This window comes from Chelmon rostratus, chromosome 12 (genome assembly GCF_017976325.1).
Source record: "Chelmon rostratus isolate fCheRos1 chromosome 12, fCheRos1.pri, whole genome shotgun sequence".
Lineage (NCBI taxonomy): Eukaryota > Metazoa > Chordata > Actinopteri > Chaetodontiformes > Chaetodontidae > Chelmon > Chelmon rostratus.
Window position 1 is genome coordinate 1,385,283 of NC_055669.1, and position 19,536 is coordinate 1,404,818.

Genomic DNA, 19,536 nt, shown 5'->3' on the forward strand with positions numbered 1-19,536 from the left:
TGGAGCCTGTATTTTAAAGAAAGGTTTCCTGCTGATATTAGTAGTTAGTGATAGCGTAGCAACTGAAGTGTGTTTTATGTGGTTAATAGAGGGATTGAATAAGATCAACCTTAGAATAAAGACAGACAGAAGGTATGCAGCAGAAGGCCTAAACACCAGTGATAAAAAAAAAGATCAGCATAAAAAATACATATAAAGATTAGAGTCCACCAGAGGAAAACAAAGACTTAATACCAACATGACAGGAAGAGTGAGACAGGCAGAGTCAGAGGTTTCCATAGTAAAAAGCATCTTAAATGAGGTCAGTCTGAGTTAAGAAGCAGAGCAGGCTGATGAGCCGTGTAAGCCCACTTAATCACCTCTTGTCTTTGTGCTTCCTCACACATCCAACTTTCCCACCAGCCCTCTCTGTGTTCTCCATTGAGCTGCTGAGGGCACACTCGACACCGGCCATCTAACTTTCTCCATGCTCACATGAAGAAACGACTCTGAGAGATTAGCCTGCATGTAATAGCCTTTGAAAAGCCTTCACTCAGTATGATGTTTGACCTTTGTTCCATGTGATTCATACTGGCCCTCAGTCCCTCTAGTCACTCTCCATTGTACACTGACAGATTAAAACAAAAAGAGCACAAGTATCTACTCTATAGTTTTAGCAGGCTATTCTCGAGAGCTGTTGATTCAGTAGTTTGTGCTATTGTTGAACTATATTTTACTTTACTGCTGTTTTTTATAGTCTGTCCACCTAAGATGACTAAAAAAACAACTAAATATGCATCAGTTGTATCTCAGTGTATCTATGAAACAGGCAACTGAGTGTAGATGTTTGTGTTTTCTTTCTGTGGTTGCCATGGCCATAAGATTAGGATTAAGATTAGGTCCAAATGCAGTCGTCTCCATTTCATGTTAAGTTAATTGATATAACCACAAAGCAGTTGCTGCACAGTGAACTTAGTGTGTTAGGAGCCTTGAGAGTGATTTTCTGGGGCTCTGGGGACATTTCCCCATTGTGTCTGCTTTAGGTTGTTGGTAATCCAGCCTGAGTGGCTTGGTTTCACTGTTTTGAATGTGCAGAGTTGTTTGGGAAAGTCTTCATACATGCCACCCTCCCTCAGCAAAAGTCCAGCACTGATAGTGGACCGCTAAAGCTGACACAGATTTTGGATTTTAAGACTTAAAAAATATCTGCAACACATTAGCAAGTACTCAATTTTTTACATGAACCCATGAGAGTGAGAAAGCTGAAAAATGTCACATGCAAAAATGCACTGCAACAAAAAGGAAAAATAAAAACAACACAAATACAACAAAAATAACAGAATGTTGGATGAGAAGCCTTTTTTAATTCAGAGCTATGATAAACTGAATTGAACAGAGTGTTAAAGTGGACTCTTTGTTTTTATAGACATTAAGTCAAAAGCATAAATGACATATTTAACATTCAACTTACAGAAAACATATGCAGTACAATGACATTGGGGAGAGGAATATAATATCCAAAGCCCTCTTTCTTAATCCAATGATGTATTCTTTATGTCCATTACCACAGCTCTGTCTCCTTAAGTGAAGTTATCCATTATTAGCCAAAAAAGTATGAACAGCAGTGGGCAGCCACTGAGCAGCACTCTGTGACCATTTCTAAGCCTGAACCTGAGCATCTGGGAGAAACCCATGCTACCTGTAATTTATCAGAGTCCATACATTATTTGAGCCAGTTATCAACACTGAGTTTTCCAATTCATTAAGACTGTCCATTTCACTGTCAGAAATGCAGATCATCCACTGAGCTGTGGTTAGCAGCATACCCACATCATGTTCCCAGCATGTTTTAAGTGACCCAGTGGCTGTTGTAGTGGTCTGTCTGAGCATCATATACAGTGCAGAGACTGCTCCCCTTCCTCAGACCAGCTCTTTAAGGTCATGATATCATGTTTAGCTATAATTAAAGTGTTTATAATACCATCCTTTACAATGTGCATATATATTGTTTTACATTTAAACCGTGAGCAGTATTCATCTATACTGATGTCCTGCTCCACAGGTCTTTGGGGCTGAACACTTGAGTTAGATGCCCTCTTCTGGTTGTAAAATTAGCCACTGCTGCAAAGATGACTCTGCCCACTTTTATGAAATCACACGGCCGATTTCAGTGGAGTCTGACCTAAGCCTGAACTAGCCTTGCACTGAGCCATGGCCCCTGACACCCACCCATGCCCCCAGCCCACTTTGATTGACTTTCAAATGTGTGTAGAAGTTGGAGAAGGAATTGAATTTCGGTGTTTCATTACTCTTTAACACCAGCTGTGCTGGTGAATGACAGTAAGGTTGTGCAGGACATGTTGGCATGTCAGTGTTGAAGCTATGAATATAAAACCAGATATTGCTGGATTGTTGACCAAGGTCATTCAGATTTTATTGGAAAAATATTTAAAAAGCTTTGAAAGCCTTCCTTCATCTCCACTCAACTACAGAGAATAGAGCCTCAAAAACCATATTATCACTGCCAGTTCCTACGCGGATCTGCTTTTCAACTCTGAACACGGAGCATTACATTTCATTGCTGGTTAGTGATAGCTACTTACCTGTAAATGGATGTGGCAGAACAGCTGACATTGACCTGACCTTGGTGCTGGTGGTCATGCAGGCCAGTTGAGCTAATGGCTTTTGGCCAAGTTTGAGATAAATGTATCAGAGCAGTGGAGAGGCCAGGAAGTGTAGCTCTTACAGATGCCTACTGTTCAAGGGCGTGCCCCATGCTGGGAGACTCAAGCAAGTCAGAAAATTGATGATTGTTAGTAAAATAGATGTAAAGTAGATTCTCTGTGCATTGGAGTTAAGAAAAACACATGCAACCAAATACGGAATGTGCTGCAAATACAGACAACACAAACAAATACACACAAAGGCTGCATATTCACAAACCAATATCCTGTCTGACCAGAGAGTGGTTCACCTGGCTAGCTGGATAGTAGAGCAGGACACACTCTCGTACAGCCACATCTCAGTGAAGATAAGGGCACAGCAGTTAGCCATTTGTCTCTGGGAGGTCAGAAGCAGTTCTCAGATACTGTAGTGCATGTGTTTTCTTAAGGGGCAATGCATTGACTGTGTCCTTTGAACTCACCAAGTTCACTCCATCATTTGTGGGAGTCTGGCAAAAGTTTTCACACGCTGAGGGCTTAAGAGAAGAGAAGTGATACTTTAAGTATACAGGCTTAAGGAAATTAGGAGGTGGGGAGAAGCTGCAACTATGAGCTCAGAATACGCCATCTAACTCAGAGACCAAGTCCAACAGTTAGCTCTGGAAACGCAGTATTGTTTTATAAAGCCAAATTGAAGCATATTCTCATTTAAGATAGGACAATTCAACCTGCGTGTTGACGAGTTGAACATTTCAGTTGTATCAGCTGAGGTGTGTCACCCGGTGCATGTATGCTGTTTGAGGACCAAGATTTTGACTCAGTGAGCTGATCTCAGGATTTCATGTAGCTGAGATGAGTCAGCATCTCTAAGTCAGAGGTCATGCTTCCTATCAGAAAACACTAACTGCCCTCTTCGGCCTGACAGTAAGGTCTTGGGGTCTTGTTCATGTTTGAGGGTATGGTGGGATGCTATATTGACTGTTGGATCATCTGTGTCACTGCTGAAACTATGTCTTTCCTCTGACCTCAAGCAGAGATGAGGACCAGGCTGCGTAGGTCTGGTAGGCTCGTTTCTGACTAACTCCATATCCTCAGATTTTTGGAATTTTCCAATTTTTGGTCGCATTTGGTCACATTTGAGGACACAGCTCCCTCTGGAGACACTAAAGGCTTTATACAACTTTTTTCACACATGCGGTAATATTGGCCAAGAGCTGGAAACATACGGTTGCGTGGAAAATCTGTGGAATTACCCTTTAAGACAAACTATAAAAATTTGGGCCTATCTTTTGTACAATAAACCAGCTAAGCAGTTTTTATACACATAACATGTCAGTCACAGGAGCTGACTTCCAAGAGAAAGAGGCTAAAGATGCCTCTTTCAAAAGCCCAAGTGAACCTTTAGCATTTTGCTGATGCATCAAACCCGAGCGATGAGCTGCCCTGACCCTGTCCAAAAGCAACCTGAATATTCTGCTGAAACACTTGAATTACGACAAGACGAGCAGAGAGAGAAAGGATGGGTTCACCACTGTGGAAGACTGGGTTAACAGACAGGGAGGAGGAAGAAGGCCTTCCTCCCTGCAAATGTAGACGGTAAAAACCTCCATCTATGAGAATTATCCTCAAATTCCCTGTTTAGCCCTTAGGCACCCTTACAGCCAACACTCAAAGTTTCTTTCTAAGTCTCAGTATTACAGAGATAGAGAGGGAGGAGGCTGAAGACAGATGAGCAATGACAACTTTAATGTATCTGTAACCACAGAGAAGGGGGACAATCTAATCCTGTCTCCTAGAAATAACATTTATATCCTACTAATATGTTTTGACGGACACGTAAAGCTGACGGGATTATGTTTTCTAACAACATAATGAGGAAATGTTGTTTTAATTAACAGACGGTACCTAGTCCCAAAGATGTTGATACTAAACCTATCAGTGAAATGTTCACTGGCAATGTATTTAATTTGTACAGCATTAATAAACTGTTTGTAGGTATGTTACTGGCAGGTTCTCCCTGTGCAGCGTGGGTTTTCACCGGGCTCTCCGGCTTCCTCCCACAGTCCAAAAACATGCTGAGGTTAATTGATAATTCTAAATTGTCCGTAGGTGTGAATGAGTGGTGTGTGTGGTTGTGGGTCTGTATATGTAGCCCTGTGGTAGGCTGGCGACCTGCCCAGGGTGTCCCCTGCCTTCGCCCGAGAGACGGCTGGGATAGGCTCCAGCCCCCCCGTGACCCTGCAAAGGATTCAGCAGTGTATAGATAATGGATGGATGGATGGATGTTACTGGCAGCTCTTGGCTAAGGTTTGAGAGAGACCGTGGTCTGCTCGTCACCACAGCATAACTGGAGAAACAGACAGCTGTCACTGTTAGCAGTCTTAATTCTTATTATACTTCTGGTTTTCTGATCAGTGGCACGGCACATAGATCTGGGTCTCATACATATGTGTTTCCAGTGGGCCCCTTTCTCCTGTTGGGAAATTGATTGTCACTCCCATACAACTAACGTAATCAACAGGTAAATGTGTGCATCTGCAGTGGTTATTAGGACAATCATAATCGGTACACAAACAAAATTGAAGATCACTTCAAGAACAACAACCCACAGAGCATGTGGAGAGGCATCAGAACCATAACGGACTACAAGCCGAACACTCAGCTCACCAGCCACGACCCCGCCCTGCCTGACACCTTGAACAGCTTCTTTGCCCGCTTCGACACATCAGGCAGCAGAGAAGTCACACACCTACCCCGGCTGGAGGAGCAGCACCAGCCCCTTGTCCTGCAGCAGCACCAGGTGTCATCCACCCTGAGGAGGATCAACACCCGCAGAGCTGCAGGACCGGATAAGGTGTCAGGCAAGACTTTGAGGACATGCGCTGACCAGCTAGCAGGAGTGTTCCTGGACATTTTCAACCTGTCCCTGCAGCTGTCCACGGTTCCTGAGTGCCTCAAGTCCTCCACCATCATTCCGGTACCGAAGAAGACATCCATCACCTGCCTGAATGACTACCGGCCTGTTGCACTGACCCCGGTAATCATGAAGTGCTTTGACTTTAGCTCAGCTTTTAACACCGTCATCCCAGACAAGCTGGCGCTGAAGCTACACACGGTGGGTCTGCCTGCGTCTCTGTGCCACTGGATCAGAGACTTTCTCACCAACAGGCCTCAGGTGGTGAGAATTGGGAACATCACATCATCCCCTCTGGTCCTCAGCACGGGCACGCCACAGGGTTGTGTGCTCAGCCCAGCCCTCTTCACCCTGTTTACTCACGACTGTGCTGCCATCCACCCCACCAACACAGTCGTGAAGTTTGCGGACGACACTACAGTAGTGGGTCTCATCTCAGATAACAACGAGACCCACTACAGAGAGGAGATACACCAGCTCACCCAGTGGTGTTCAGCCAACAACCTGGTGCTGAACACAGGGAAAACCAAGGAGGTCATTGTGGACTTCAGGAGGTCCAGGAAGACGGATCACGCCCCCCTCCTCATGGACGGAGAAGTGGTGGAGCGTGTGGACAACATCAGGTTCCTGGGCCTCCACATCACATCTGACCTCTCCTGGTCCATGAACACCTCCCGCCTGGTGAAGAAGGCACAACAAAGGCTCTTCTTCCTCAGGAAACTGAAACGGGCTGGACTCTCCTCTCGGTTGCTCGTTAACTTCTACAGGGCCACAATTGAAAGCATCCTCTGCCTCAGTGTGACAGTGTGGTATGGCAGCTGCACGGCACAGGAGAGGAAACAACTGGCACGGGTGGTTAAAACTGCACAGGGCATCGTGGGCTGCCCCCTCCCTGACCTAGACTCTATATATGAAGGTCGGGTCAGAAAGAGGGCGAGATCCATCGCCACGGACCCCAGCCACCCGGGCCACAGACTGTTTGTACCTCTTCCATCAGGAAAGCGGTACAGGAACATCCGCACCACCACTAACAGACTGAGGGACAGCTTCTTCCCCAGAGCTGTTAGAGCTATCACCCCCAGCAGCCCCTCACTGCAGTGAGAGACTGTGTGAACTGTGAACACTGCACACCGCACTTTACACCTACACCTACACCTCTACCTCCACCTGCACCTTCTGTGTACTTGACTTTTATGTACACACATATACTATAATTATATGCATTTTAGTATATCAGCACATTTCAGTTTCATTGGCATATTTTATTCTGTCGGAACATTTCACTGTGTATATTTATATTTTATTCTGCTTGTATTTTTATTCTGTTTGCACATTTCACTTCCATATTTTATTGTTTATTGTTTAGTATATTTATTGCCTAAGTATATTTTCATTCTGTTATATTTTTAATTGCTTCACGAATATTTTTTTTTTATTTATGTTGGTTTATTTTATTTTATTGTAGTTATCTTAATTTTATTCACTCTTTCTAGTCTTATCTTTCTTACCATCTAACATGGGGGTTGCAATGAAAATTTCATTGACATGTGCAATGACAATAAAGACTCTTGAATCTTGAATCTACTCTCTACCTCTGTTTGGCTTACCCTGATATTCTTACCCTAATGCTAACCGATCATCATTCCTCAAGCCTAAACCTAACCAACCCAACCATAAAGTCAATGAAAGATAGCCAGTCAAAGGCAGGCCATTCCTTTGTCTTCCTAGGAAAAAAAAAAAACATTGGTATCCTTTCTGATGCTGCATGTCGGCCACAGACATCACTTGTGCTAGACAGCCTCAGTGGTGGGGAGAAATAGGGATTGGGCAGTTTCAGCCTCACTCTGCAGTGCTTTTAGGTCCAAACAGAGCAGTTGCCATACCATACTGTGTCACAGTTGGTAAGGATGCTCTGCGTGGTGCAGCAGTAGAAGAAGAATCTGAGGAGACAGATGGACTTCAGTCTCCTCAAAAAGTCAAACACTGGTTTGCCTGCTTGACCAGGGTTGAGGGTGGGGGTGGGGGGTGTCTTTACGAAGTCCACACTGTCTGTATTCACAGTGGATTGGGCCTGATAAACATCCCTGCCCGAATGAGGAGTGTGTGTCAGTCAGCCAGTTGCTTTTATTACTGGTATTTTTAACATCTCATTCATGGGACAGTGTTCCCACCTGCTTCAAGACAGCCACCATCATCCCTGTTCCCAAAAAGTTTGTAGTGTCTAGTCTAAATGACTGCCGCCCTGTGGCACACCCTGTGTGCTTTAAAACACTGCTTCTCCAGCACATCAAAGACAGCATCGCAACCAGTTTGGACTCTCATCACTTTGCATTCAGAATCAACAGAGGCTGCCTCTCTACACTGCCCTCCCCTCAGTCTTCACACACCTTGAAAATTACAACGCCTACATCAGAATGCGGCTTGTTGATTTCAGCTCAGCATTTAACACATCCCTGCATGAAACTGATGCTGCTCATGCTGACTGTTGTAAATCTCTGGACTTATGTACCCACTCTGCAACTGAATATTGCAAGTGAATACTGCGACTGGACAGTCTCATCTCATCCACTCTAGTGCCCCCCTGATCACGTTGTACAGCCGTGTTTCCCAGACATGGAGAGAACTTTGTTGTGAAGTTTGCTGGTGACACAGCCATCATCGTCGTATTTCAAACAACAATGAGAATTCATAATGGTTGGAAACAATCTTGCAGTGATGCATAAAGAATAACCTAATGCTCACTGTCAACCAAAGAGCTGATTGTTGATTTTAGAAAACAGGAGGCAAAGACACACACACCCTGTCTACATCAGTGGAGCTGAGTTTAAACAGGTGAACAGTTTCAGGTCGCAGGGGATCAGCATCAGAGAGAACCTTTTATGGACATCCCACATCTCCAGCCTGGTTAAAGAAAGCTCAGAAACGACTCTATTTCTTAAACTGAAACTTACAGATGATGCATATTAGTGCTCTTCAACATACATTAAAAGGAAGTTGCTGAACCAATTGAAGACAGAATAGAAACATGAACAAAGGTCTGCACACTGTAATGCAGACCTTTTGTAATGATCTTTTCAGTAGTGACTGTTAAAGGGATATCTGTGCATGAGAAAGCTATAGACAGTGTTATGGCACTACATTATGTGGCTGTGTCTTGTTTTTCATGCCTTTTCCTCCTAACGGGGCATTGATTTAGAAATATCAGCAGCTAGCTGCATAGTTTATAAGCTGGCGTATTCCTCCCTCAGGCTGTATATTGTTTATGAACACACAAGCATGAATAAATGTCATTTTATGTCTATTTTGGGATTTTCTGGAGCCACTGGCTAAATAAGAAGCATGGCTACAGATTGTCAAACAATGCAGATATGGATAAAATTAAATTGCTTTATTCCACTGGAGCATGGAATTAGAAAGAAATGGATGTTCTGTAGGTGGTGTCAAGCGTAGTGACAGCGCCACCAGTGGGTCTTTAAAGGACAGACTCGTTTCAAAGCGACTGTAATCCAACAAGGCTTTCACTCATCCACACTACAAAATGGATTACAGTTCAATTGAGTGAGGACTATTATGATGAATTAAATGTTTCCCTCCTCCATAATCTCTGCCACTGCGATATGGAAATAGGAAATCAATTAAAGTAAATTAAATTCTAAGACATTTATTAAAATCAAATTTAGACCTTTGGCCGAATTAAAGAAAGTAGGACATAAGGATTTTAGCATGTTGCTCTCTTCATCTTTACAGCAAGCAGGAAAATTCTTTAAGAGAAAGAGTTTAGAAAGAGAGGAATTAATGAGTAGACAAAAAAGAGCTGAGGAAGAGGAAAGAATAAGAGGATTTTGTTTTTTTATGTTATATTGTGATATATATACCAATAAGACAAATACCAACCAAATGACAAAAAAATGCACTATGCACTTTCGGCAAAATCTGAACATTTGTTGAAACACCCGTTAGAAAAAGCGTGCTTCACATTGCACGAAAAGTTCACTGAAAGGGAAAGGAACCAGAAAAAAAAAGGCAAATCAATGTGGTGGCGAGCTCGTTTGAAGTCTTTTTACATGAGATCCCAGTATGCACTGCTGAAGCTCGGCCCACGACACGGCATTTCACATCTGACCGAATCTTCAAATGAAATACAGTTGTATGAAAATACTGGTTTGATATCAAAGTTACAGTTAAACAAGAAACAATGGGCCACATGTAAAGTCTGATTGGTCAAATTTGTTCAAAAGACCTCAGGAGCCAACTGAGCCACCAGCATTCTGAATCAACTATAGATGTCTGATTGGCTCTACACTGTAAAGACAGTGTTATGGTAGTCAAGCCTACTGAAGATAAACACTGTGACAGGTTTTTACAAATCCTGCTGCAACATAAATCCTCTAATCGTTGATATATTCTTAAAGTGATATTGCACTGATTTATCCTAATGTGACTTTTGAAATTTAACTCTGAGTCCAAGACTATATCGAGAGTTCTGCAAAGTATTTGTCAGTGAGCCTGGTACTCATTATTACTTAGGATATGCAGCTACCACCAGTAATTACAGGTGTTGCCAAATCAGCCAAGACTAAACTCTTCAACACTGCCACTTTAGGTTTTTCACAGACTTCCTAGTTAATCCAGTGCTCCTAATGTGGTCATGTTCCTCCAGTACTCACTGTCACAACGCCATTAGTGCTGTAACTGATGTAGCCAGTGACCATGTTCATGTATGTCGGCTGTCTGGTCCTGGCAATGGAAGGACATCCGTTTTTAGGACAGTAGCTGAGTTAAGGATTGAATGGTCGAGCCAACATGTTGTGAAAAAGACAAGATAAATAAAATAATAGACAGATAAATAACAAAAATAAAACAAAGAAGGAGCTTGAGACATCCACAGCGCCATCAGCTAGAGACCGTCCAGTGAGTCTTGGGAAAGTTAATGTGTCATTTGGAACTAGCTGTCCATTTAAATCTTGTTGAGCTGAGCTCTGTTGAATGAACTCACCAGGAGGACACGGCGGAATAGTGCTGCGGTGTTCAGAAGGCTTCTCCAGTGTGAATATCCTTGTCTCGAGTACAGCAATCTTCTATAACAATTTATGACTGTCTGTCGTAAATCTATGCCTTTGCACCATGCAGAGGGTCAGTGCAGTTCCAGACACACTTCTGCCTGTTGCTGTTTGGGCCGCATTAATGTTGTGGGTAACAGAAAGCAGCTAGGAGATGGTTACAACTAAGAGTTGTCATGAATTATCCTCCCTATGATTGGCAAAAATAACAGTTAAGCAGAGAGCAAGCAAGCAGAGCTTCTGCATTGTAGCGAAGCAGAAATTCAGTGTCCTTGTCTCATGATGAGATGTGTAGTAGGCCGCAGAGGTCTGCTGAGTTCACTTTTTCGAACTCCACACCCCCAGATTTTTTTTGCCGTTTTCTAATTTATTCATTTCCATTTTTTAATACACTGCGTTCAGTTAAGTCAAGCATGATTTCCAATCTGCTGAACACAGACATTAACAAGTAATTTATAGTCACATGTTCAGTACACCTTTCAGTCATGTCTGTACTGTATGATTCTCTCACAAAACCCATTTCAAAATCTGGAGCTCACTCAATCTGCATAAAGCAATGCTGAGCTTTGTTGTATTATTACTATTGTGTGTGTTCATGTTCACTAAATGTTGACTCAGGCTCTGATTGGATTTGTTCCAGAACATCACATGAGCAGAGTCACGCCACCAAAGTAAAAGATATATTGCTGCAATAAATGGTTAAGCCTTGATGAATGTCCCGATTGAAAGGAAGAATTACTATGTTTAACATATCAGAGGACAATACAGATGCAGTTATTACCAAGCTCACTATTGAGTTACTCTGTGTCCAGAGGTCAAAGAAAATATTCCCCTTCCTGTCTGATTTCTGAGTGTAACTGTGAGCCTGTAAACCTTGTTTAGTTCATGAGAACAAACTAAGAAATAAAAATCACAGCATGGCTGGAGTCAGAGCCACTTATTCTGTATACAAGGAGTGTGTCTGCAGTCCATATGCAGCTTGTATTGCTTGCATCCCAAGCACAAATATAGTCTTGAAAAGTCTTGAGCTTTACCAACACCTGGAATAAAAAAAAAAGTTGTTGAGGTTGTTGGAGAGGTTGACGTTAGAGCTGTTCTTTGTACATCTGGCTGCTGCCTCAGGTCGTTCAGCTACAGTATTTAGTTTTTTAAATTTTATTCACTTTATTGATCCCAAACTGGGAAATTCTTCTCTGCATTTCATCCATCACTGTAAACACACACATGCACATGCAACATGCAGTGAACACACAGGAGCAGTGGGCTGCCGCATCAGGCGCCCGGGGAGCATATGGGGGGGTTAAGTGCCTTGCTCAAGGGCACATCAGCCGGCTAATGGAGGGGGGAGGGGATACTCCACCACACCCAAGTTTCTCTGCCAGTCCGACCCTCCGGTCACAAGCTGCTTCTCCAACCTCTCGTAACATATCTTATTTCCTCTCCTTATATATATATTTTTTTCTCATGCTTTGCAGTTTCATCTTGCATCACCACCTATAAGAAGACCCCTCCACCAGTGCCGCCCAGAACCTCGACCTGCTCCACAGCCTCCAAACCCTACATCTCCATCACAGCCCAGAGCAGCACAGAGTCCGCACAGGTACCGCATGAAGACTATGCACTATTTGAATCTATGCCAGCACATTCTGGGTAAAGGTGAAACTACCCTCAGGGCTTATTCACACATGGCACATATTGAACACTCTTTAAAATGTGGAGAGTTTCCCTCTGTGGCTGATGATGTTTGGACAGGAAAGAAGAACACTCACCCTCACCTCTGGAGGTGCAGACACATGCACCCTGATACTTGACCTATTCCAAGAAAACCAGCACCAGGAAACAACCCACAACACAAGGTCATGTTAATAGACCAAGACAGATGTTGACAGATTTCCTGAGATCATCAGCCCATCATTCTCTCTCCCAAAATTCACTCTCACTCAGTTTGATCCATGGTGGCTGACTTTCTGACTCTTCTCTGTGGCCACTGCAGCAAAAGTCACAATGTCTCACTTTAGATTCAATGAAATGGAGCTGCAGTGGAGTTGAAATTGTATCTCAGACAAGTGCCTCATGTTTAGGAATAATATTGGAACGGTAACTCTGCTGTGAATCTGTTGCTGCTAAAATATCTAAGTGTGCCAACAAACTAAAGTTCTGGTATCAAAGAACAAGGCTTTTTGACTTTTCTGTTCAGAAACTCCTTGTGTCATCATTCATATTGTGCCAGAAACATGTTGGAAGTAAGTGTTTTCCCTTTCACATGTTATCCTTTGGATTTTGGGGGGGTTTATTGTGTGACTGGTGATCTATAAATAAATTCAATCAGTCAATCACTTATCAGGAATGTTTTGAGCCCCATGCCTGTGAATGCACAGTACATATCCTTCCTTTATAGAGTAGTAAGTAAGTAAGTAAGTAAATATTCAATATGTACAAACCAATCAGTAAATCTTTTATCGCACCTTTTACTAGGCTTCCTAGTTCACTGGCTACAGCTGAAATGTCAAGGCGGAATATGTCATAACAGGACAAAAAGGCCAACGTGCAGCTTCTTTTTCCTGCTTTTGCGGATCATGCTCCCTTTTAGCTGTCAGTTTCCAAATCTACTGAGCTTCACTCACTTGTTTAGTGATATGTTCAGGAAACCCTTGCTAGTAAAGATAAGAACAAATCATGTCTACCTGGTAGGTGGTGGTCAAGTGAAGTGAACTGTTTTATTTATATAGTCCAGAATCACACAATTGTTCCACAATTTGTTCTCTATAAACTATATAAAGTACAACACCCTTTTTGCCACTGCCTGTACTGAGGGAAAACTAAAAAGAAAAAAAAAACAGGTGAAAGATTCCTCTTCCACCATCAATCACTGATCAGTTACTTTAGTGAACAAGACCAACAAAAAGAAACCGCAGGGTGTAAAGAATAGAAGCACCCCTTATTTACCTGACACCTTGCCAACTATCCATCATATGATTTTTTTTGTTTGTTTTCTTTATTGATCCCAAACTGGGAAATTACTTCTCTGAATTTAACCCATCACTGGTTAAAACACACACATGCAACATAGAAGCAGTGGGCTGCTGCATCAGGCGCCTGGGGAGCATATAGAGGGGTTAAGTGCCTTGCTCACCATCAGCTGGCTAATGGAGGGGGAGGGGATACTCCACCATACCCCAATTTTTCTGCCAGTCCAGTGTGGGAATCGAACCGGCGACCTTCCGATCACAAGCCTTCCTCCAACCTCTAGACCACGGCTGCCAGAAGTGGGATTTCAAACCCACGCCTCCAGGGGAGACTGCAACTTGGAACGTAGCGCCTTAGACCGCTCGGCCATCCTGACATAATTAGAGTAAAACATCCCGACTCCTCACCAGTTACCACTGGTATTGTTGGTTACATTGTTCAAGATGAGATTGGGCAGCTAAGAGTAGCAGTGGAAGTAGTAGTCCAAATACTGTAGTAGTAGATGTGTTCCTACTTCCAGACAAGCTTGCATTCTGCCTACACCTCATTCACCTGCTCTGTAGTGGCACAGTGGCACTGCCTGCCTGCTGGGCTAACACGCTCTGAGCCACTGTTTGGGCCATCATTAAAGGTAGAGACACTGTGACACTGAGCAACTATTTGCTGTTACTAACTAACTAAAATAACTTCTGTTGAAATTAACCCGAAAAAAATGGGGCCAGGATCAACTGATCAAATCAATTGAGAGTAATACGATAGAGATACGATAAATATGTTGATTAGTGTTAAGTCTCTATTTAAAGGATGCAAATTTTGCTCCAGCATTATTCATCTATTCATATATTTAGACTGTAGACGATTTTTGTACTATTTCAATTTAACATGTTCAACTTTAAAGCAGGTCCCATGCGTGTCATTTACTTTATTCACACGGGGGCCATACACATCGTTGTCATACAGCAGCTGGTGTGGCAAATGATATGAGGATGACAGCAAAGCAGATTATAATAGAGGACACAAGAGGTGTCAGCCAACAGATAAATAAATGGATGAGCGATGAAAATGAGCTATTTGCTATTGTTGAGGTTCTCTCTGCTTCTTATGTCTTCTGAATGTGTTTCATACCGCAACTATGATGCATCTGAACACTATATCGTCAGTTCCTACTGGGCTAGGGGCCATGCATCAATCATGGGGCTGCAAGGTTGTCCTTTATTTTCATCTAAAATGTCAATTTCATGAATGGTGCTATATGATATTAATGCTCACCTCATGTTGAAAACAATGTTCCATGTTTTCTTAAACTAACCAGGATGCATACATGGAAGAGGAGGGACCCAGAGGTGACATGACCATCCAATCAGGGCTCAGTAACTCAACAGAAAGCATTGACAGCATGAAGGCCTTGACAGCTGCCATAGAAGCTGCTAATGCACAGGTCAGTGCTTTTGCATTGTTTGTTTTTGTTATGTGTATTGTTCATGTACAAATCAACATTTACATCATTTGAATATCTTGATCTTTAGTTTAAAGTAGAATATTAATTATTATTAATATTATTAACGATTATCATGAAACTGTATTGGCCACCTGGATATTCATCAGTGTTCATGCAGGTATTCTCAGAGCTGATGGCGCTTGGCATCACTAGATATGACAGATGAATATTCATGTCAACAAACAGAATGACTCCCAAGCTATGGAACGTGTGAATTTACTGGACAGCTTTGAACTTATCCAACATATAAATGAAGCCACTTGTCAACACGGTAACAGTCTGGACTTGGTAATAACAACAGGATTAAACATGTAATGTAATGCTATGAGATCATTTGAGTGGCACAGCAATGACTGCTCTTTAAATGACATGGTTGAACATTTCAATAATACCTGGTCATCTGTTTTGAAGAGGCCATATTGTGCTCATTTTCAATTAATTCTTTGATTTTAGGTATCTACCAGAATAGGTTTACATGCTTCAGTACATTATTTTTCTCATGCTGTTCACTGCTTTTGAATGCTATATGTGCGTTGCGTTCGATTGATTTCTGTCTTGTCTGAAATGCACTTTTTAGCTCCAGTCCTCCTCCTTAAGGGCCCCTGCCTGAAAAGCGTAGTCTGCTCTGATTGGTTATTTGGCAAAGGTCTCAGCAGGCAACGCTGACTGTGTTTCCCATTATCTCTGCCGGTGTATTTAGCTTAGCTGGCTTCACTTCTACCATAAATATCACGACAGTAACCGACTCTAGAATAAAAACTTCACCACCGCACATGTTCCAGCATGAACCTGATCCACATCAACCTCGGCCTCACTGCCCAGCAGGCTGCTAATATTACAGCTATGTGCAAATCGGTTACACAGTGTTGCAAACCAAATTAATTCCTCCAGTTTGACCCTTTCTTTTTCATGTAGCTATATCCTTACCTTCAGAGTGTTTCTGTCAAGTAGATTTACATGCTAGCCGAGCTAGCGCTGCAATATAAAAACAATACAGACAACCTTCTACTCTCATTATTTAGCTGGCTTCAAATAAGGCTCAATGTTCACACAGTTTCTCTTGACTGTCTCTCAATATTACAAAATTAGCCCAACATTGCTCCCAGTCTGAGGAAGACGTACTAGCTCCAGCAAAGTAGGTGGAGGATGCTTACCGAGCTGGAGGTGATGCTGTGTTGCACAGTGATGTAGACAAGTAACTGAAGAAAAGGCTGGACTACTGACAAGGCGTTTCTGGCAGCTCAGGAGCAGTGTTTCCTTTTCTGAGAGAATAGCCCTCTTTGACATGGACTTTGTAGCTTTGCAACATTTTATATTAAGTGTTGGGATCTGGTTGGAGCACTTCTCACTATTAGCAGGTAATAAGCATTGGTATTGATACCAATAACTGTACTGATATTAATAAATGTAGAAAGAAGAATTAATGATAATGCTGAGATCAGGGACCAATAACTTGGATTTAAACCAAATCTTACACTCAGGGCTCACAGTTCACTGTAATTTCTCCAAAAAGCCATGACTGTCTAAAACAGAATTACTTTTCCAAGATTATGACACAGCATGTTATTCTTCACTATTGACCTGCTACTCAACATTGACCCCACCCATCTGCAGTTCTCTATATCACATTGTGAAGAATTTGGATTGTTCTTTCAACAACGAAATCACTAATAAATCCTGTAAACAGATGTAACCACAGGAAAATTCACCTGTATTACATTCACTGAGCTCTGCAAGACTGTCACTACGTCATCCACCTCCTGTGTTGACCCTGAACCCACAGCTTTTGTAAAGCAGGTGTTTGACAGTGTTTCAAGTCATGTCCTGAAGGATATAAATACAGATCTACCAGCAAGGACCTAGATGCCTTCAAAACAGTTATAGAACCCATACAAAAAAAAACTTAACCTAGATGGTAATATTCTCAGCAAGACAGAGAAGATTCAGTGGAAATTAACTAATTTCTTAATGAAAGTAACATCCTGGAGGAACTTCAGTCAGGCTTTAGAACACACCACAGCGGCTAAATTCTGATGAAAATAAGCTCTCACTTCTTGTTGTCTTAGACCTACTGACCATGATATCTTAATCAGTCATCTTGTACAGTTGGTCGGTCTTTCTGACCGTGTTTTAAATTTAAAACAAAGGGATAAAGGTTTACATCAGTCTAGGAGGTCATGAGTCTGAGAAACACAACATCTGTTTTGGGATTGCATGAGGCAGCTGTCTCATTATACATGCTGCCACTTGGTGACATCATTAGAGAGCACGATGCTTCCATAGTTATGTAGATGACTCACGACTGTACATCTGTGCTGAACCAAACGATGCAGCTATAGACTCCATTACTGTGTGCCTTTTGACAATAAATAAATGGATGAGCAATAATTTCTTGAAGTTAAATGAGGACAAAACTAAAATCCAACTAGACAGCCCTAAAACCAAAAGAGATACGATGTTTAATAATCTTGGGAAATTAACTCTCTGGATTAAATCTGAGGCTACAAATCTTGGTGTTACCCTACATTCAAATCTTATAAATCAAAACGATAACGCAAAACACTGACTCATGCCATTATTTCAAGATGACCCCCCCCCCCCCCCAGAAAAAAACACTAACAGACTTCAGCTTGTTCAAAACTCTGTAAACTCTGTTTACTTGATTTTATGTATTCCTTCATTTTATTTTGTTGTTATTATTCAGTGGGTTTTACTTTTCATTCTATGTCATGCATTAACTTTATTCTATTTTCATCCTTATTGTATCTCACTATTCCTATGAAGTGGCTTATATTCTCCTTGTTATTTCAAATTAATTTTCTATTGCTGCTTTTATGTTTATTTTAAGATTTTTTTTTAATGTCAAGCATAAGAAAGAGCATGTAATGCCATTGTTGTAAAGCAATTTTGAGAGCATTTCCTGTATGGAAGGTGCTATAAAAACTGTTCATTATTGTTATTAGTTTATTATTGTGCAGTAAACAGGTTGTAACTTTGTAACAGCCACCCAAAAAATCTTTCCCAATTTTGTGAAGCCACCATTTGTAAAGACATATTTTTATTGCTTTTCTTAATATCTTATTTACAATAAACTTAATGTCTGGTCTCATTATACCTGTGTAGGTCCATGGACCAGCCAGTCAACATGTCAGTAACAGCACCATGACAGTCAGCAACCCCACTCCCTCAATCTTGTGCAGGAGGCCAGTTGTTGAAGACCACCACGTTGACTACAGAAAAGACGCACTCAGGAAGGGCAAATGTCTCTCCATAGGCATCCAGGTATTTGTGCGACAGCAGTGGGGGTGAAGAGATATAAAGGAGAATGCCAGAGGAAATGATTGACGATGCCATCGTTTACTTATGTAGAGCCTGTGTATCTGTTTTTCTGCAAAATCATTTCCACTGACAAGTCACTATTACATCCCCAAATCAAGAACGCTTTGGGCAGACATCAGCCCACATCTCCATAACTCAGCACCAAAATAGTTTAGATGGGTAAATAACAGGACAGGGAAGAGGACAATGATGTTTTTTTTAATTATGTTGGGCAGAACTATCCCTTTAATTTTATCATTAGTTATGATTATTGTGGGTTTATCCTGTCTGTCTCCTGTAGGTGGATGGACCAGAGGAGATTCCGGATCCAGAAGACCCCTCAAAGTTCACCTCTGTGGGGGTGCAAGTGGAGGATGACAGAGGGTGAGGCACACTTTTTTCTTTACTCATCTTTTCTGTTTCTTTCGTCAACATTTATGCAGTTTATGCTTGACCATTTAATATCTACAGTACATGAGGACAAGTCTGGACATCTGCTTTCACAGTAATCAAGGAAAACACGTTTATCTATGAATGTCAATGAATGTTAAAGCAATAGACAGGTGCCCATATGAAAACTGTGTGCACTGAAATCATTCCCCCTGTTAATACTTTCCATTAAAATATACTTTTCTAATTGTTTCCAATGTAAGTGATGGGGACAATATCCTCAGAAATCCAAAGAAGCTTTTCAGCATTCTGATTATTTAAATCAGTTCTCTGGATCCAAACAGGTATCCAGTATAACAGGTGAAAACAAACATTAGCCAAAATCCACTTCTCTGCCTTTATCTATGTTGTGAAATGTTTGGTTAAAAACATATGAATAATTGATTTTATGTTGAATTAATGTTTACTTTAAAATCAGCTAAAAGAGAGATAAATATATATACTTTAAGTTAAAAACCTGCTATTTATCATTTGCAGTGACAGTAAGAATTACGCAGTTAAGTATTCTTAACACTATTTCCTGTTAGCAGTTCATTATTTGCTGGAATTGATTTGACAGGAAATGCTTTTATTTTGAAGTGAAACAGGGTAAGCTGTGTGTTTTCTTCCTGCTAGTTTTTGGATAGTTTTGAAGACAAGTTTGATGAGATGCAACATGGCTGCCATGTCTTTTGTTTATTGTTGTAC

At 41.6% G+C, this 19,536-nt stretch overlaps 1 protein-coding gene across 1 annotated transcript in view; it reads left to right on the forward strand.

Moving 5' to 3' along the window:
• LOC121614794 (disks large-associated protein 1-like) overlaps nt 1-19,536 on the forward strand; it is an 84,199-nt gene that overhangs the window by 51,557 nt on the left and 13,106 nt on the right. Inside the window, exons 7-10 of the mRNA XM_041948869.1 lie at nt 12,092-12,216; nt 14,896-15,021; nt 18,205-18,363; nt 18,701-18,783. Of these exons, the coding sequence (XP_041804803.1) occupies nt 12,092-12,216; nt 14,896-15,021; nt 18,205-18,363; nt 18,701-18,783 (493 nt within the window). The remainder of the gene's footprint in view (nt 1-12,091; nt 12,217-14,895; nt 15,022-18,204; nt 18,364-18,700; nt 18,784-19,536) is intronic.